Here is a 20,747-nt window from a genome sequence, read left to right as displayed (position 1 = left end):
TACAAATCTGCCTTTCTTGGGATGTGGGAGGAAACCGGAGCACCCGGAGGAAGGTGACTGGGAGAATGTGCAAACTTCGCACAGACAGCACCCGATTGAATCCTGGCGCCGTGAGGGAGCAGCTCTATCAGCCGAGTCTGCCAATTAGAGAAGATGTTGGCACTAAAGCAAATGGAGAATTAGATTGCTACTAATGTGCGTGAAAAGAATAGATTAAAAGTGATGCCATGAGGGGCGACCACATATACATGTCATCGTCATACAGCGTGGAAACATGCTCTTCAGCTTAATTTGCCCACGCCAACCAACATGCCCCATCTACACTGGTCCCATCTGCCCGTGCTTGGCCCATGACCCTCTCTGCCTATCCCACCCATGTACCTGTCCAAATATGTGTCAAAAGTTATAGTGCCTCCTCTGGCAGCTTGTTCCATATAAACAAACTTCCTGAGTTTATATCATCTGTAGCAGCTGATTTTACCATAGCCTTGCCCTGGATTGTGTTTTAAACTATCCACCCTTACTACTGCTAAGGCCACCAGCATCCACTTCTATTTCATTGCCCGAATTGACCCTTGTATTGCTAGTCTCTGAAATTGTTACATGTGGCAGCACGGTGGCGCAGCTGGTAGAACACCTGCCTCATAACGCCAAGGACCCAGGTTCGATCCTTGGGTGCTGCCAGTGTGGAGTGTGCATGTTCTCTCTGACCGTGTGGGTTTCCTCTGGGTGCGCCCACATCCTAACAATGTGCGGGTTAATTGGCCTCTGTAAAATTGCAGGGAGTGGATGAGAAAGTGGAATCATAGAACCAGTGTGAATGGATGATCAACAGTCAGCATAGACTTGGGCCAAAGGGCCTGTTCTCAATGCTGTATCTAAACTAAAAATTCACAAAGGGTTGGTCTTTTCAAGCTCTGCATAACTATGGATGAAGCCTAGGCACCCCTTAATGCATGTGTTCATATGCCCATGAACCAAGTCTCATTCACACTCATCTTTGCTTTGACTTGTACTGGCTCCAGTTTAACAACTCCTGATTTTTTTTGTTTTCAGTTCTCTCCATTATCTGTTACTTGCGATCTGCTTCATACCCATCATGCTGCTCCATTTCAGGCCTTTTGCTCATCCCCTGTTACTTTCCCAATCATTGTCAATTGCTCGCTCTTCTGCCAAACCCATAAGGCCTGAATTACATCTTAAAGTCTCCCTGCCCATCATCATTCCTCCTTTAAGACTTTTCCAAAAACCTAACTCTGACCAAGCACTTGTATAGTATCAATTTTTGATTTGAAATTTTTTTTAATGAAGTCCTTTCCAACGTGGACACGGAGAGGATGTTTCCACGAGAGGGAGAGTCTAGGACTAGAGGTCACAGCCTCAGAATTAAAAGAAAAGAAGTTCTTTTCGGGAGGAGATGAGGAGAAATGTCTTAGGTCGAGGGTGGTGAATCTGGAATTCTTTGCCACAGAAAGCTGTGGAGGCCAAGTCAGTGGATATTTTTAAGGCAGTGAGATAGATAGATTCTTAATTAGTACAGGTGTCAGAGGTTATGGGGAGAAGGCAGGAGATTGGGAGAGATAGATCAGCCATGATTGAATGGCGGAGTAGACTTGATGGGCTGAATGGCCTAATTCGACTGGACTATTGCAACTCACTTCTCCTTGGCATCAGCTCCACCTACATCAACCGACTCCAACTGGTCCAGAACGCAGCCGCCCGACTCATCACCCACACCAAATCCTGGCATCACATCACTCCAGTCCTCAAAAAACTTCACTGGCTTCCCATCTCCCACCGGATCACCTACAAAATCCTGGTCCTCACCTACAAAGCCCTCCACCATCTGGCCCCCACATATCTCATTGACCTCCTCTCCCCCTACCAACCCTCACGGTCCCTCAGATCCACATCAGCCGGTCTCCTCTCCATCCACAAGTCCAACCTCCGCAGTTTTGGGGACAGAGCCTTCTCCAGGGCAGCTCCCAGGCTCTGGAACTCCCTCCCCCAACTGATCCGCAATTCCGTGTCCCTCCCCATCTTCCAGTCCCGCCTCAAGACCCATCTCTTCACCTCTGCCTATCCTTAGCCCCACGTCCCCGTCCCTTTTCATCTGTGCATTAATTGCCTCATGCTGTGTTTTGTATTGAATTCTGTCTTTACTTTGTGTACTAGTCATGTCTCTACTATTTATTTCATTCCCCTTACATGTTTTTCCTATACATGCTCAATTTTTGTAAGGTGTCCTTGAGACTCTTGAAAGGCGCCCATAAATAAAATGTATTATTATTATTATTACTCCTTTCACTTATGACCAATGCTACGGCAACTGCAAAGATGAATCCAATTCAAAGTCAGGGTCCCGACTAGAAACGTCTTCTGTCCATTTTCTCCAGAGATGCTGCCTGACCCATTGAGTTACTCCAGCATTTTATGTCTATCTTTGGTATAAACCAGCATCCGCGGTTCCTTTTTGTTACTTGGGTTTTTGGGTTGGTGCTGATTGAATTGAAATGGTTAGAATGCAAGTACCTGTTAATAGAGTCATAGATTAATACAGTGTGGAAACAGGCCCTTCGGCCCAACTCGCCCACACCGGCCAACAATGTGACCAGCTACCCTAGTCAAGTCAAGTCACATTTATTTATATAGCGCATTTAAAAAACAACTCTCGTTGACCAAAATGCTTTATATTTATTATAAGAATAGTATAAACAAACAAACTACATACATATATACATATAGCCCTCGCTCAGTGGACGTCAGGAAAGGCTTGGGAGTATAGATACGTTTTTAGTCTTGGTTTAAAGGAGTCGATGGAGGGGACAGTTCTGATGGGAAGGGGGATGCTGTTCCACAGTCTAGGAGCTGCAACCGCAAAGGCGCGGTCGCCCCTAAGCTTATGCCTAGACCGCGGGATATTCAGCAGCCCCAAGTCGGCCGATCTGAGGGATCTGGAGGTGGAGTGGTGGGTGAGAAGACTTTTAATGTAGGAGGGGGCAAGCCCATTGAGGGCTTTGTAGACATAGACATTGAAATGTATACGGAACCGCATAGGGAGCCAGTGGAGCGAGGCCAGGATCAGGGTGATGTGGTCCCTTTTTCGGGTGCTCGTCAGGAGTCTCGCTGCGGCGTTTTGGACCAGTTGCAGGCGGGGCTGGGAAGATTGGCTGATGCCAGTGTAAAGGGAGTTGCAGTAATCTAGACGGGAGGAGATAAATGTGTGGATGATCTTTTCGAGGTCATCAAAGTGGAGGAATTGTTTTATTTTAGCTATCGTCCGAAGCTGAAAGAAGCTAGCTTTTACCACGGCATTGACTTGTTTGTCAAATTTCAGTGCTGAGTCAAATATCACGCCAAGGTTTTTGACGTGAGGTTTGAGTAGTGGGGTAAAGCTTCCAAGACTGCCTGCTATCGTTTTGATTGAGTCCGAGGGGCCGAGAAGGATGACCTCAGACTTACTCTCGTTTAGTTGGAGGGAGTTCTGGGCCATCCAACACTTTATATCCTCGAGGCAGCGGGTAAGGTTAAGCAGATTTGATTGGTTTTTGGGCTTCAGGGGGAGATAGAGCTGTGTATCGTCTGCGTAGCAATGGAAGGAAATGCTGTGCCTTTCAATGACTTGGCCTAAGGGGAGCATATACAGCGAGAAGAGAATAGGGCCAAGGATGGAACCTTGTGGAACCCCACAGCAGAGATTAGCTGGGGAGGAGAATGAGTTGCCTATGTTAGTCGAGAAACTCCTACCTTTGAGGTAGGAGATGAACCAGCTCAGGGCAGTGCCATCAATACCAACCCCATACCGGAGACGGTCAATTAGGATGGTGTGGTCGACAGTATCAAATGCTGCGCTGAGGTCAAGAAGGAGCAGGATTGCACAGTCGCCGGAGTCAACGGTGAGCAGTAGGTCATTATGTACCTTCAACAAGGCAGACTGTGCTGTGGTGAGCCCTGAAACCTGATTGGAAAGTTTCCAAGATAATCCCACTTGCCTGCGTTTGGTCCATAACCCTCCGAACCTGTCCTATCCATGTACCTGTCCAACTGTTCCTTAAACGATGGGATAGTCCCAGCCTCAACTACCTCCTCCGGCTGCTCGTTCCCTACACCCACCACCCTCTGTGTGAAAAAGTTACCCCTCGGATTCTTATTAAATCTTTTTCCCTTCACCTTGAACCTATTAACTGGCAAATGTATAATTGGCAAAATCTCTTGTGTTGTCTCTGAAGCCAAGGGAGGAAAAAAGAAACATAGCCTTTTATTTTGAAAGTTAATTTTTTAAATGATATCAGAAAAATCCATACAGTTGAGCAGAAATTAAACTGTTTACAAAAGAGTACATCTGTGTGAAGAGCAAGTTATCTGACATTGCCCATTATGTCCCATGTTTCATTACAAGAGGAAGAACTTCTATCCATAAGGCTTTGTGGTAATTTTTACAGTAATTGTACATAAAGACCCCCCCTTTTTTATTAATATATGTTGGAGAAATCGGAATTCATCTTTGCATATACCCAACGTGCTTACAACACTATATTTGATCATTTAAAAAAATCTCCTTTATGCCAATTCTAAGTTGGCTTCCACGACAGATAGTTAGTTGCAACTGGGCTCTTTTTTTCAATATCATTTTCCTTGTGTTGGCCCAAGTAAGAATTTTGATAAATAGGGGATGACACTGGATTGCAGTAGTTTAAAACATCTATAGACTTGACTGGTTCATAAGTGGGTGCCACTTAAACAATGTACAGATATAATGCATCTGGTAAATAAGAATATCACAACATCATTTTTTTTTTCTTCAAAAGATTAAAACTGACCAAATAAAACCAAGAGGTAAACATCATGCATTTTCCCTAAGGCTAAACGTAACCAGAAGAGGAATGACGACCAACACAACAGCAATTTTTCCGAGGGCAATAGGATTTGACTTTTATTTTGGCCCCATCAGAAGGAAAAGATGGATGTAGTAAAGGTTGAGGATAAGAAGGAAATTCCAGGAGATTTAGTAGTCATCAGCTAAAAAAAAGAATGAAGGAAAGGAGTTAGTTGACATTGGTGAAAAATAGTAGCTGGCAGAAAGTAGTATAGATAGAAACTGCAGATAAACAAAAAAAAACCCAGATACAGCAAAGATAAACACAAAATGGTGGAGTATATCAGCGGGACAGGCAGGCAGCATCTCTGGATAGAAGGAATGAGTGAGAAGAGGGGACTCTACCCGAAACGTTACCCATTCATAGAAACATAGACATAGAAAATAGGTGCAGGAGTAGGCCATTCGGCCCTTCGAGCCTGCACCGCCATTCAATATGATCATGGCTGATCATCCAACTCAGTATCCTGTACCTGCCTTCTCTCCATACCCCCTGATCCCTTTAGCCACAAGGGCCACATCTAACTCCCTCTTAAATATAGCCAATGAACTGGCGTCAACTACCTTCTGTGGCAGAGAGTTCCAGAGATTCACCACTCTCTGTGTGAAAAATGTATTTCTCATCTCGGTCCTAAAGGATTTCCCCTTTATCCTTAAACTGTGACCCCCTTGTCCTGGACTTCCCCAACATCGGGAACAATCTTCCTGCATCTAGCCTGTCCAACCCCTTAAGAATTTTGTAAGTTTCTATAAGATCCCCTCTCAATCTCCTAAATTCTAGAGAGTATAAACCAAGTCTATCCAGTCTTTCTTCATAAGACAGTCCTGACATCCCAGGAATCAGTCTGGTGAACCTTCTCTGCACTCCCTCTATGGCAATAATGTCCTTCCTCAGATTTGGAGACCAAAACTGTACGCAATACTCCAGGTGTGGTCTCACCAAGACCCTGTACAACTGCAGTAGAACCTCCCTGCTCCTATACTCAAATCCTTTTGCTATGAAAGCTAACATACCATTCGCTTTCTTCACTGCCTGCTGCACCTGCATGCCCACTTTCAATGACTGGTGTACCATGACACCCAAGTCTCGCTGCATCTCCCCTTTTCCTAGTCGGCCACCATTTAGATAATAGTCTGCAGGATGGAATTCCTTCTATCCAGAGGTGTTTGTCCGGCTGAGTTACTCCAGCATTTTGTGTCTTATCTTCGAAAGTAGTACAGTATAGAGTTGTACGTGTGGGTGAGTTTGCAAATTTCCTTCTGGAGAAGTGGTGGTGTCTAGGTTTAGCTCTTACTTTCGATGGTGAGAATGCAAGTACTGGCAGCCGTTCCTCTGGCGTTGACTGCCTTGCACATGTATTCTCCTTCATCTTCGGGGAAGGTCTCGGGCAGGTAAAGGCAGTAGGTCTCCCCCCGTTCAATGTACTGATAGTCCTCGCAGTCCTGCAGGGTTTCCCCCTCGAACCACCACGTCACCTCTGGCGTGGGCTCCCCCATGATCATCACGGTGAATCGCACCGGCTCGCCGTCCACCACCGACGTGTTCTTGAGCGGCTTCTTGAACCAGGGAGCTCCGGATCGTATGAGATCATCCATGTCATCCTCGCAGGTTGTTCCGTTAACAATGCTCCCTTCCTCTTCCTCCTCCTCTTCGTCCCCTTTCTGCAAGCGTATCAGAAAATATATTCTTTATTTAATCCCTCGGTCAGCCTGAGAGGAGTGGTGTGGTTGTAACAACAATGACACAGGACAGTACAGCACAAGAACAGTCCCATACAACCCAGCCGTATGAATAATAATTTTTCATTTTTCTAATATAATTTTTTCTATATAATTTTTGTAACTTCAAGTAATCCTTGAAGTCCTAAGAAGGGTCATGGCCTATTGAGGGAGTGCAATAGACAATAGGTGCAGGAGTAGGCCATTCGGCCCTCTGAGCCAGCACTGCCATTCATTGTGATCATGGATGATCATCCCCAATCAGTACCCCGTTCCTGCCTTCTCCCCACATCCACTGACTCCTCTATCTTTAAGAGCCCTATCTAGCTCTCTCTTGAAAGTATCCAGAGAACTGGCCTCCACCGCCCTCTGAGGCAGAGAATTCCACACTCACAACTCTCTGTGAGAAAAAGTATTTCCTCATCTTCGTTTTAAATGGCTTGCCCCTTATTCTTAAGTGCAGCGTAGGTTCACAAGGTTAATTCCCGGGACGGCGGGACTGTCATATGTTGAAAGAATGAAGCGACTGGGCTTGTATACACTGGAATTTAGAAGGATGAGAGGGAATCTTATTGAAACACATAAGATTATTAATTGATTGGACACGCTAGAGGCAGGATACATGTTCCCGATCTTGGGGGAATCCAGAATCTGGGGCCACAGTTTGAGAATAAGGGGTAGGTCATTTAGAACGGAGATGAGGAAAAACTGCACACAGAAGGTCATTAATCTGTGGAATTCTCTGCCTTAGAAAGCAGTGGAGGCCAATTCTCTGGATGCTTTCAAGAGATAGTTTGGTACTCTTTAAGATAGCGTAGTCGGGGGATATGGCGAGAAGGCAGAAACAGGGTACTGATTGTGGATGATCGTATTGAATGGCGGTGCTGGTTCGAAGGACCGAATAACCTAATCCTGCACCTAGTCTCTGTTGTCTATTGATCTGAAACGTGCCCCATTCCTTCCATCCAGAGAAGCTGCCAAAGCTGAGATACTCCAGCACTTCAAGTAATCCTTGCATCCTCCCTCTCTCTCCGTCCCTTCTCATCTTGGTCGTTGTACTAGTTCTACTGTTGTCCTGTTGAGTTTCACTGTCTACAATATACAATAGGTGCAGGAGTAGGCCATTCGGCCCTTCGAGCCAGCACCGCCATCCAATGTGATCATGGCTGATCATCTACAATCAGTACTCCATTCCTGCCTTCTCTCCATATCCCTTCACTATCCCTAAGAGCTCTCTAACTCTCTTGAAAGTATCCAGAAAACCAGCCTCCACCGCCCTCTGAGGCAGAGAATTCCACAGACTCACAACTCTCTGTGTGAAACAGTTTTTCCTCGTCTCCGTTCTAAATGGCCGACCCCTTATTCTTAAACTGTGGCCCCTGGGAGAGGCCACACGTTATCACCTCTCCCACAGCCAACAATGGCCCATTGTGGGCTCCACATTCCCTTGATTACCTCGCTTTATGCATATCTTCCATTCATTTGTCCTAAGTACCGTGTATATCTCTCATTGCCCTGACTGTCTGAAGAAGATCTTGACCCGAAAAGCCACATATTCTTTTTCTCCAGAGATGCTGCCTGACCCGCTGAGTTACTCCAGCTTTTCATGTCTATCCTCGGGCAAATACTCAGGCTGGCCTTGAGTACGTGAGAAAAGATATCTTACTGAAGTTGTTTGGATTAAATCACACTCCAGAATATTGTGTATTCTGTATTGTAGGGCGGCATGGTGGCGCAGCGGTAGAGTTGCTGCCTTATGCCCCTGTCCCACTTAGGAAACCTGAACGGAAACCTCTGGAGGCTTTGGGCCCCACCAAAGGTTTCCGTGCGGTTCCCGGAGGTTTTTGTCAGTCTCCCTACCTGCTTCCACCACCTGCAACCTCCGGGAACCGCTTTTTTACGTGAGGTTTCCGTTCAGGTTTCCTAAGTGGGACGGGGGCATTACAGCGCCAGAGACCCGGGTTCGATCCTGACTACGGGTGCTGTCTGTACGGAGTTTGTACGTTCTCCCTGTGACCGCGTGGGTTTTCTGCGGATGCTCCAGTTTCCTCCCACATCTCCAAGTCACTCTCTCTCTCTCTCTCTCTCTTCTGCCTGCACAAATCTCTCCATAAGTGGCACAGTGGTAGAGTCGCTGCCGTAAAGCCCTGTCCCACTGTACGAGCTAATTCAAGAGCTCTCCCGAGTTTAAAAAAAAAAATCAAACTCGTGCAAGCACGTAGAATGTACGTAGCGGGTACGTCGGAGCTCGGGGACGTCTCTTAGCGGCTCGCAACGCTAACGGCAGGTACTCGGGAAACGCGGTAAGCACGGGAAGACTCGTCAAGATTTTTCAACATGTTGAAAAATATCCACGAGAGCCCCGAGTACCTACGAGCGGCCATTACCGTAAATCGTGAGAACTCTTGAATGAACTCGTACAGTGGGACAGGGTTTTTACAGCGCCAGAGACCCGGGTTCGATCGTGACTACGGGTGCTGTCTGCACGGCGTTGACACGTTTGCCCCCGTGGGTCTCCGGCGCTGTGGGGCAGCAGCTCGACCAGTTGCGCCACTGTCGATCATCACCACCTCACCGACCCACCGGTCTGCGACTCCTGCAAGAGCTTAAACCATTCTGTCACAGGGCCGCGGGCAAAACAAGTTTCATCATTCATTCTGCAGGATGTGCGGAGTTTGCTCCTCGCTTCTGTTGACGTGGCGTACCTTTTGCTGAGCTGCGTCAATTTCCTTCTGCTCAAATTGCATCCGTTGACGTTTCTGTTCTTCAATCCTTCTCCGCTCTTCATCCTCTCTGGCTTTAGCCATCTGCTCAAAGCGGGCGCGCATGTCTACCTTGTGGGTGAATGGAGGGTTGCTTCTCCTCGGCTCCTTCACCTCCACTATTTCTTCCTGCAAGGATGAAAATATCATTGAATCCATCCCTGCGCTGCAGAGACTCACCAGCTTTTAGTTTAGAGATACAGCACGGAAACAGGCCCTTCGGCCCACCGAGTCCGCGCCGACCAGCCATAGTACACTGACATTATCCTGCACTCTGGGGACAATTTACAATTTTATCAAAGCCAATTAATTTAGCACGCTGCACGTCTTTGGAGTGAGAGAGGAAACCGGAGCACCCGGGGAAAACCCACGCAGGTCACGGGGAGAAAGTACAAACTCCGTACAGACAGACAGCCAACCCGTGGTCAGGATCGAACCCAGGACTCTGGTGATATACAGAGTTTGTACGTTTCCCCATGACCACGTGGTTTTTCCCCGGGTGCTCCGTTTCCTCCCACACTCCAAAGACGTGCAGGTTTGTAGGTTAATTAGCATGGTAAAATAGTAAATTGTGTGTGTAGGATAGTGCTGGTGTACAGGGATCGCTGATTCGGCGCTGTATCTCTAAACTAAACTAAATACAGTCAGTTCAAACTTAAGTGCACTAGATGAAGCAAAGGGGACGATACAGAGTGCAGAATATTCTGTGGGACAGGTTTGTAGGTTAATTGGCTTCGGTAAAAATGATAAATTGTCCCTAGTGTATGTAGGGTAGTGTGAGTGTATTGGATTTGCTGGTCGGCGCGGACTCGGTGGGCCGAAGGGCCTGTTTCCACACTGCATCTCTAAAATGAAAACAAAAACCACAGCCACCTTTTTCCTGATGGGAGAGGGGAAGAGGGAGTGGCCAGGGTGTGACTGGTCCTTGATTGTGCTGCTGGCCTTGCCGAGGCAGCGTGAGGTGTAGATGGAGTCAATGGAAGGGAGGCAGACACGGGACAGGCAGCATCTCTGGAGCGAATGAATGGGTGACGTTTCGGGCCGAGACCCTCAGAGGTCGGTTTGTGCAATGGTCTGGGCTGCGTCCACAATTCCCTGCAATTTCTTGCCGCATTGGACGGAGCTGTTCCCAAACCGTGCTGTGATGCTTCCCGATAAAATGCTTCCTTCTACGGAGCGTCTGTGGAAGCTGGTGAGAGTTGTCGGGGTGCGGAGTGAAGCTTACCTCCCTAAAGCGCTCGGATTCCCTCTCCTCGATTTCCAGATCTTCTGCTCTCCGCCTGGCTCTCTCGTCCTCCACCTTCTTCTGTATTTCCTCTTCTGACAGCTTGCCAATTTTCTCAAACTTTGACTTTAAATTCTTGGCCTGAATGGAACCGGTTCTTTTCAGGTTCTTCAGCTCCTCGTATTCCGTACTTATGACTTCAGTGGATTCATTGACCTCATCCTGAAAGCGAAGAAAAGGGATGAATTTACAAAAGTGGATTGCCAAGTCTGATCGGAGACGAGTCTGGACTTTTGACCTCCACTGTGACATTTGACCTTTGACCAGAAACCTACAATTGCAAGCGTATTAGGCACAGTGCCGCATTGGGGGGGGGTGGGGGGCACGGTGGCGCAGCGGTAGAGTTGCTGCTTTACAGCGTCAGAGACCAGGGTTCGATCCTGACTACGGCTGCTGTCTTTGTGGAGTGTTCATGTTCTCCCCGTGACCGCGTGGGCTTTCTCCGGGTTCACCGATTTCCTCCCACACTCCAAAGACGTACAGGTTTGTAGATTATTTTGGCTTTGGTGAATATTGTAAATTGTCCCTATTGTGTGGGATGGTGCAAGTGCGCGGGGTGATCGCTGGTCTGTGCGGACTCCGTGGACCGAAGGGCGTTATATCTCTCAAAATCTTAAGTAAAGAGACTTACATGAATGATCCCAGGAATGAGTGGGTTAACATACGATGAGCGTTTGACAGCACTGGGCCTGTACATGCTGGAGTTTAGAAGGATGAGGTGGGGACCTCATTGAAACTTACTAGAATAGTGAAAGGCTTGGATAGAGTGGATGTGGAGAGGATGCTTCCATGAGTGGGAGAGTCTAGGACTAGAGGTCACGGCCTTAGAATTAAAGGACGTTCCTTTAGGAAGGAGATGAGGAATTTCTTTAGTCAGAGGGTGGTGAATCTGTGGAATTCATTGCCACAGAAGGCTGTGGAGGCCAAGACAATGGATATATTATTAAGGTGGAGATTGATAGATTCTTGATTAGTACTGGTGTCAGGAGTTATGGGGAGACGGCAGGAGAATGGGATTGAGAGGGAAACTCGCTAGAATTTAGAAGATTGGGGGGGGGGATCTTATAGAAACTTACAAAATTCTTAAGGGGTTGGACAGGCTAGATGTGGCAGAGAATTCCACAGATTCACCACTCTCTGTGACAGGTTAGATGCAGAGAAAATGGTCCCGATGTTGGGGTCCAGAACAAGGGGTCACAGTTTAAGGATAAGGGGGAAATCTTTTAGGACCGAGATGAGAAAAACATTTTTCACACAGAGAGTGGTGAATCTCTGGAATTCTCTGCCACAGAAGGTAGTTGAGGCCAGTTCATTGGCTATATTTAAGAGGGAGTTCAAAAGGGATCAGGGGGTATGGAGAGAAGGCAGGTACAGGATACTGATTTGGATGATTAGCTATGATCATATTGAATGGCGGTGCAGGCTCGAAGGGCCAAATGGCCTACTCCTGCACCTATTTTCTATGTTTCTATGAAAGACAGATCAGCCATGATTGAATGGAGGAGTAGACTCGATGGGCCGAATGGCGTAATTCTGCCCCCCTGTGACGTGTGAACATAAAGTTTACCCACCTCCCCCAGTTCCTGTCGCTGCTGCTCAAATTCCTGCTTCTCCAGTTCTAGTTTCTGCCTCCGCTCCTCTTCTGCAAGCCTTCTCTCTTCCTCCATCTTCAGCTTCAACAGCTCCTCAAACTTGATCTCCAATTTACGTGGGCAGTGCGAATCGTTGGGGTCAGCGGCCGATTTCTCAAACTCGGTGGAGTCGTCATCGAGTAACTATTTCGGGAGTGGGATGGAGGCGGCGAAGGAAAGGCAGTGTTACAAACTTTATTCCCGCCTCCAATACCCATTCTTCAGGACAACGCGCTTTTTCCTCCGGTCAACCCTGAAGCCAAAATGGTCAAGAAGGAACCGCAGATGCCGGAGAATCGAAGGTGGACAAAAGTGCTGGAGAAACTCAGCGGGGTGCGGCAGCATCTATGGAGCGAAGGAAATAGGCAACGTTTCGGGCCCGAAACGTTGCCTATTTCCTTCGCTCCATAGATGCTGCCGCACCCGCTGAGTTTCTCCAGCACTTTTGTCAACCCTAAGGCAAACTCTTGTTTGACATCTGGTCGGTGTAGGCGGTCAAATAGTACTGAGGGGTGACAGATTATTTTTTCATGTAGAAGATTTGAAATGTAAAGATTGTATATTTCAGAATTCCCACCTTTTTTTAACGAATTAAATCATTCCCATTGATACCAGCTATCCTTCTGTGCAAATTATCCAAATACCCATTCACAAACCTGCAGGTGCCTGCAGTTCATTCAATTGCAAAAAAAAAGATGCAAAAAGCTGGAGTAACTCAGCGGGTCAGACGGCATCTCTGGAAGGCATGGATAGGCAACATTTCGGTTAAATTGGCGGTAAAAATGTATGGAGGGGCAGTGGTAGTGCCAGTGCCTCACAGCGCCAGAGACCCGGGTTCGATCCCGACTACGGGTGCTGTCTGTACAGAGTTTGTACGTTCTCCCTGGGACCTAGTGGGTTTTCTTCGGGAGCTCCGGTTTCCTCCCAGACTCCAAAGACGTACAGGTTTGCAGGTTAATGGGCTTTGGTAAAATTGCTCCTAGTGTGTGTCGGATAGTGTTATGCCCCTGTCCCACTTAGGAGACCTGAATGGAAACCTCTGGAGACTTTGTGCCCCACCCAAGGTTTCTGTGCGGTTCCCGGAGGTTTTTGTCAGTCTCCCTACCTGCTTACACTACCTGCAACCTCCGGGAACCGCACAGAAACCTTGGGTGGGGCGCAAAGTCTCCTAGGGTTTACCGTTCAGGTTTCCTAAGTGGGACAGGGGCATTAGTGTGTGGGGATCGCTGGTCGGCAAGGACCCGGTGGGCCGAAGGGCCTGTTCCCGCGCTGTGCCTCTAAACTAAAACTAAACTGGTTTGTGTTCACCATGGGAATGATTGGAGACAGGTTTTCCAGAATACTTTCCAGAATCTATCCCTGGAGATGATGGGCGGGAAGGGACTGCAGATGCTGGTTTAAACCGGAGACAGACACAAAAAGCCGGAGTAACTCATCGGGTCAGACAGCATGTCCAGAGAAAAGGAATAGGCGACGTTTCGGGGTTGAGACCCCTCTCGATCCGAAACGTCACCTATTCCTTTCCTCCAGCCGCTGTCTGACTTGCTGTGTTATTCCGGCTTTTGTGTGTCCACCCTGGAGACGATGGGTCAGCTCTGGGGATCGGGGGATGGAGGAACAGGTTTGGACGTGTCCAGTCTACGTTTTCCGGCAAGGTAAGAACCGGGATTACTGCTCCGGCAAACCTTTCTCCCCCTCAATAATTTCACTGTGACTTGCCACATGGGACAATAAAGTATTCATTCATTCATTCATTCATTCATTCATTCATTCATTCATTCATTCATTCATTCATTCTCTCATCGCCGTTTGTTCTTAAACCCCACATCTGGACGCTGATACCGACAACAGTTTGCCTTTCGGGTCACCGCCTGCGATTCTCCAACACGCTCAAACGAACAAGAGACGGAGGAATAGCAACGACGACAGCAAAAATCTCACAAAAAGTTAACTAGAGATTAAACCGTACCATTCAGAAAGACAGTGGAAGTTATCTAGTGCAGAGGTGAGCTAGGCTAAAGGAGAAGTGATGAAAAGTGCTTTCCGTTAAAACATTCACCGTTATACTACAGCAGTCGCACTTTTGAATGAATGATGCCTTACTTCATTGGGTCCATAATCCTCCTTGTCTGAACTTGTAAGCTCCTTCAGTGTGCTATCCTGGTCTGGAGTCTTAAAAAATAATTGCGACATTGGATAACTTCAACAGTCGAAAAATATCACTTCAATAATGGAACCACTAATGTCAAAGGAGTTACAATTTGTTTTCTGGGGGGAGGGGCGGTGGGAGGGGAGGTAGTCCTCGCTGAGAAGACAAGGCAGGGATAGAGTGGATGTGGAGGGGATGTCTCCACTAGTGGGACTGGAGATCATAGCCTCAGAATTAGGAAGGAGATGAGGGGGGATTTCTTTAGTCAGAGGGTGGCGAAATCTGTGGAATTCATTGCCACAGAAGGCTGTGATTGAGTCAGTGGATATTTTTGAGGCAGAGATAGATAGATTCTTGATTAGTACGGGTGTCAGAGCTTATGGGGAGAAGGCAGGAAAAGGGGGTTAGGAGGGAGAGATAGATCAGCCATGATTGAATGGTGGAGTTGACTTGATGGGCCAAATGGCCTAATTTTACTCCCATCCCTTATGGCCATATGACAACTTGGCTTTCTTCAATGCCCTCTCTCAGCCAACACCACCATTCTCCTTTGATCTCCCGAGGATTCATTCAGAGGGTGGTGGGTGTATGGAACGAGCTGCCAGAGGAGGTAGTTGAGGCTGGTACAATAATAATATTTTAAAGACACTTGGTCAGGTACATGGATAGGAATGGTTTAGAGGGATAGACAATAGACAATAGGTGCAGGAGTAGACCATTCGGCCCTTCGAGCCAGCACCGCCATTCAATGTGATCATGGCTGATCATCCCCAATCAGTACACCGTTCCTGCCTTCTCCCCATATCTCCTGACTCCGCTATCTTTAACAGCCCGATCTAACTCTCTCTTGAAAGTATCCAGAGAACCGGCTTCCACCGCCCTCTGAGGCAGAGAATTCCACAGACTCACAACTCTCTGTGTGAAAAAGTGTTTCCTCGTCTCTGTACTAAATGGCTTACCCCTTATTCTTAAACTGTGGCCCCTGGTTCTGGACTCCCCCAACATCGGGAACATGTTTCCTGCCTCTAGCGTGTCCAAACCCTTAATAATCTTATATGTTTCAATAAGATCCCTTCTCATCCTTCTAAACTCCAGAGTGCACAAGCCCAGCCGCTCCATTCTCTCAGCATATGACAGTCCCGCCACCCCGGGAATTAACCTTGTGAACCTATGGATCAAATGTGGGCAAATGGGACTGGCTTAGCAGGAACACCTTGGTTGGCGTGAGGATGAGTTGGGCCAACGAGCCCGTGTCAGTACTGTATGACTCTATGCCGCAGAGAATCTACTGAACACAGACAATCCCTTAAAAGAAAGACACAAAGTGCTGGAGTAACTCAGCGGGTCAGGCAGCGTCTCTGAAGGACATGGATAGAAGACGGTTTGGGTTGGGGCCCGTCTTCAGACACTCTGTGTTATCCCCACACCTTGCAGCTTTGGTCTCCTAATTTGAGGAAGGACATTCTTGCTATTGAGGGAGTGCAGCGTAGGTTCACAAGGTTAATTCCCGGGATGGCGGGACTGTCATATGCTGAGAGAATGGAGCGGCTGGGCTTGAATTTAGAAGGATGAGAGGCGATCTTATAGAAACATATACAATTATTAAGGGATCGGACACGCTAGATGCAGGAAACATGTTCCCGATGTTGGGGGAGTCCAGAACCAGGGGGCACAGTTTAAGAATAAGGGGTAAACCATTAAGAACTGAGATGAGGAAAAGCTTTTTCACACAGAGAGTTGTGAATTTGTGGAATTCTCTGCCTCAGAAGGCAGTGGAGGCTGATTCACTGGAAGCATTCAAAAGAGAGTTAGATGGAGCTCTTAGGACTAGCGGAATCAAAGGATATGGGGAGAGGGCAGGAACGGGGTACCGGTTGTGGGTGATCAGCCATGATCACATTGAATGGCGATGCTGGTTCGAAGGGCCGAATGGCCTACTCCTGCACCTGTTGTCTATGTATCTGTGTATGTACCTCCTCTCTAAAAACATATTGAATTGTGGATGCAACCCAGACCATCACACAAACTAACCTCCCTTCCATTGACTCCATCTACACCTCACGCTGCCTCGGCAGCATAATCAAGGATGAGTCGCACCCTGGCCACTCCCTCGTTTCCCATCTCCCATCGGGCAAGAGGTATAGAAGTGTGAAAACGCACACCTCCAGATTCAGGGACAGTTTCTCCCCAGCTGTTATCAGGCAACTGAACCATCCTACCACAACCAGAGAGTGGTCCTGAACTACTATCTACCTCTTTTAAGCCCCCGGACTATCTTTGATTGGATTTTACTGGCTTTGTCTCACGATATTCCCTTTATCCTGTATCTGTACACTGTGGACGGCTCGATTGTAATCATGTATAGTCTTTCCGCATTGAAACGTACAGAATAGTGAAAGGTTTGGATAGAGTGGATGCGGAGTTGATGTTTCCACCAGTGGGAGAGTCTAGGACTAGAGGTCACAGCCTCAGAATTAAAGGACGTTCTTTTAGGAAGGAGATGAGGAGGAATTTCTTTAATCAGTGGGTAGAATTCTTTGCTACCGAAAGCTGTGGAGGCCAAGTCAGTGGATATATTCATGGCAGAGATAGATAGATTCTTTGTAAGGACGGGTGTCAGAGGTTATGGGGAGAAGGCAGGAGAATGGGGTTCGGAGGGAGAGATAAATCAGCCATGATTGAATGGCGGAGTAGACTTGATGGGCCGAATGGCCTAATTCTGCTCCTATCACATGACCTTACAATCTTATGATCTTCTTTGTACCTCGGTACATGTGACAATAAACTGATCTCAAAACTCGACTCATTTCCGCCATTTCCTCGCCCTGATGAAAGGACTTGAAAGGTCAACTCTGTTTCTCTCTTCACAGGTGCTGTCCGCCCTCCTAACTATTTCAAGCATATTTTATTTCAGATTTCCAGCGTTTGCTGCATTTGCTGCTTGAAGCCTGAAGGTGCTGAGTCGAACAGCGAACATTCCTGCACATCTCCCACTGTAGTTAGTCTCAGTTTAGGAATGTTGGCTTCCCCTCGAGAACGGAACAGGGTCACACTGCCCTGGAGGCAGTTCAGCCCATTCCATTAGATAAGGTTTAATCTGCATCTCGTCTGGTCCATAAATTCTGATCGACGAAGATCTGTTATTCCCTTTACTGCGATTTCAGGCCTTGCTGGAGGGAGTCAGATTTCCATTGCTTCTGAGTTTAGATTCCCACTGCCCACTTTGCCCGTAGAGATGTCCTGTTTATTTAGACTTTGGAGATTCAGCGCGGAAACCAGCCCTTCGAGTCCACACCGACCAGCGATCACCCCATACACTACACACTAGGGATTATTTACAATTTTACCAAAGCCAATTAACCTACAAACCTGTGCGTCTTTGAGTGTGGGAGGAAACAGATGCACCGGAACAGAGTGCTGGCTGTACGGACCGCGTGGGTTTTCTCCAGGTGCTCTGGTTTCCTCCCACACTCCAAAGACGTACAGGTTTATAGGTTTATTGGCTTCGGTAAAATTGTAAATTGTGTGTAGGACAGTCCCAGTGTACGGGTGATCGCTGGTCGGCACGGACTCGGTGGGCCGAAGGGCCTGTTTCTCTGGATACTTTCAAGAGAGAGTTAGATAGAGCTCTTATAGATAGCGGAGTCAAGAGATATGTGGAGAAGGCAGGAACGGGGTACTGATTGTGGATGATCAGCCATGATCACAGTGACTCGAAGGGCCGAATGGCCTACTCCTGCACCTATTGTCAATTGTCTATATACTGTACACCAAGCCAATTAACCTACAAACCTTATACTTCTTTGGAGTGTGTGAAGAAACTGAGGTTCTCGGAGAAAACCCACGCAGGTCACGGGGAGAACGTACAAACTCCTTACAGACAAGCAACCGTAGCCGGGATCGAACCCGGGTCTCCGGCGCTGTGAGTGCTGTATGGCAGCGACTCTACCGCTGCGCCACCGTGCCGCAACTATTGATTGTCTGCCATCATGCAGCAGACGCAAGATAGTGAGTAATTCCTGCAGGCAGTGTAAGGGCTGTCCCACTTGGGCGACCTAATTGGCGAGTTTAGAAGAGTTTGAAAAAATGACATGTTGAAGACCTCCTTCGACCTCCTTCGACTAAGTTGAAGACTAGCTTCAACTAGCTACGACTAGCTATGACTAACTTCGGGAAAATTGGACACCGAATAGTGGAGAGTGAAGACGACCTCCTTCGATCTCCTTCGACCTCCCTTCCACTATGATGAAGACTATCTACGACTACCTTCGACTACCCTCGATTACCTATGACTGACATGCCGTCCTACTACGATTAAACCTACAAGTAAAAAAAGTATCGATTTTTTCCATGGCACCATTTTTTTACTCGCGGGCATTTTTTAACATATTGAAAAATACGCCGCGACCTAGCTGAGGCCTCGAGTACGCGGAGACCACTCTCGAGCATGAAGGAGAGTTACGAAGACCTCCTACGACCTCGGGTCGACCATGCTGCGAGTATGAGTCGAGGGCAAACTCGCCAGAACTCGCGGATTAGGTTTCCCAAGTGGGACAGGCCCTTTAGGGAACCACAGATACTGTAGTTGCAACCATCTTCCAGAAAGGACTGCAAGAAGGATTAGATAGGACTGTTCGCTAAACCTTTGTGACTTTGTTGGCACCAGAAACGTGGCATTGCCTAGGCGAGGTCTGCTGTATGATTTTACCGGGCTGCTTATGCAAAACAAAGCATTTCTAGGACTAGCGGTCACAGCCTCAGAATTAAAGGACGTTCCTTTAGGAAGGAGATGAGGAGGAATTTCTTTAGTGGTGAATCCGTGGAGACCAAGTCAATGGATATTTTTAAGGCAGAGATAGATAGATTCTTGATCAGTATGGGTGTCGGGTGTTACGGGGAGATGGCAGGAGACTGGGGTTAGGAGGGAGAGATAGATCAGCCATGATTGAATGGTGGAGTAGACTTTAATGGGCCGAATGGCCTAATTCTGCTCCTATCACTTATGAACATGCGGTTAAAATTAAAATATCGTTGACTAACTATAAAGATTCATCCATTGGGTGACAACATTTGCACTTGTGATGCAATCAGCTTTGGCAGTGCGAGGATGGATGTGTGGGGTGGCCAATAGTTGTGGCAGGTTCTAAAACCAACATTGAAAACACACTTGGACAAGCTTCTGACTGGCCCTAGGTACATGCGGCAATAATGTACCATTTAGTTGCTGCCCAGCGTGGGTGGATGTGCGGTGTGGGAGAGTGTGAGGATCACCTACCATGCTCCTGCGAGCTTCGGCAAATTGTTTCCGCTCTTCCTCCAGTCGTTTCCGAGCCTCCTCCTCTGCCCTGCGCTGCTCCTCCTCCTGCCGCTCCCTCTCCAGCTCCTCAAAGCTCAGCCTCAGCCTCCCCGGCCTTGCGGCCAGCTTCAGCTCCGAGCCATCATCGTCCACTTCCTCATCCTCGTCGTCAGCCAGAGACTGCGTGCAAGGGTCAGCGCGTTAGAGCACACAAAGAGGCAACAGGCCCCAGGGCAGAATGGTCAGTGTGGCAATGGGAGGGGGAGTTAAAATGGTTTGGTTAAAATTGAAGAGGCCTAGGCCAGAAAGGTCAGATTCGAATGGGAAGGGAGTTAAAATGGAGTATGCCCTGGACAGAAAGGTCAGAATTCCCGGGATGGCGGGACTGCCAAATGCTGAGAGAATGGAGCGGCTGGGCTTGTACACTCTGGAGTTTAGAAGGATGAGAGGGTAACTCATTGAAACATATAAGATTGTTAAGGGTTTGGACACGCTAGAGGCAGGAAACATATTCCCGATGTTGGGGGAGTCAAGAACCAGGGGCCACAGTTTAAGAATAAGGGGGAAGCCATTTAGAACGGAGACGAGGAAACACTTTTTCTCACAGAGAGTGGTGAGTCTGTGGAATTCTCTGCCTCAGAGGGCGGTGAAGGCAGGTTTTCTGGATGCTTTCAAGGGAGAGCTAGATAGGGCTCTTAAAAATAGCGGAGTTAGGGGATATGGGGAGAAGGCAGGAATGGGGTACTGATTGGGGATGATCAGCGATGATCACATTGAATGGCGGTGCTGGCTTGAAGGGCCGAATGGCCTACTCCTGCACCTATTGTCAATTGTCTAAAAGGCCCAGGACAGAGCGGTCAGTGTGGCAATGGGAAGGGGAGTTAAAATGGAGTATGCCCTGGACAGAAAGGTCAGAATTAGAAGGGTAGTTAAAAAGATTAGGATAAAATTGAGGAGTTTTAGGACCGAAAGGTCAGTTTAGAAAGGGAAGGGGGGGATAAATGGTTAGGTTAAAATGGAGGCCCAGGA

At 47.7% G+C, this 20,747-nt stretch overlaps 1 protein-coding gene across 4 annotated transcripts in view; it reads right to left on the bottom strand.

The window, feature by feature from the left end:
* Positions 1-4,261: 4,261 nt before the first annotated feature.
* nexn (nexilin F-actin binding protein) overlaps positions 4,262-20,747 on the bottom strand; it is a 45,215-nt gene continuing 28,729 nt past the window's right edge. For 2 of the 4 annotated variants that reach the window (XM_033029039.1, XM_033029043.1), the window contains 7 exons: positions 19,698-19,898; positions 14,377-14,445; positions 12,214-12,417; positions 10,583-10,804; positions 9,301-9,486; positions 6,172-6,538; positions 4,262-5,019 (listed from right to left, as the gene is read on the bottom strand). In XM_033029039.1, the coding sequence (XP_032884930.1) occupies positions 5,006-5,019; positions 6,172-6,538; positions 9,301-9,486; positions 10,583-10,804; positions 12,214-12,417; positions 14,377-14,445; positions 19,698-19,898 (1,263 nt within the window). In that variant the 3' untranslated portion in view covers positions 4,262-5,005. Of the gene's footprint in view, positions 5,020-6,160; positions 6,539-9,300; positions 9,487-10,582; positions 10,805-12,213; positions 12,418-14,376; positions 14,446-19,697; positions 19,899-20,747 lie in introns of those variants that run through there. The other 2 variants (XM_033029041.1, XM_033029042.1) reach the window with 2 other exon arrangements.

This window comes from Amblyraja radiata, chromosome 10, assembly GCF_010909765.2.
Source record: "Amblyraja radiata isolate CabotCenter1 chromosome 10, sAmbRad1.1.pri, whole genome shotgun sequence".
In the NCBI taxonomy this organism is placed as follows: domain Eukaryota; kingdom Metazoa; phylum Chordata; class Chondrichthyes; order Rajiformes; family Rajidae; genus Amblyraja; species Amblyraja radiata.
Note: the sequence above shows the minus strand (reverse complement) of the source record. Positions and strands in the feature narration are given on the sequence as shown.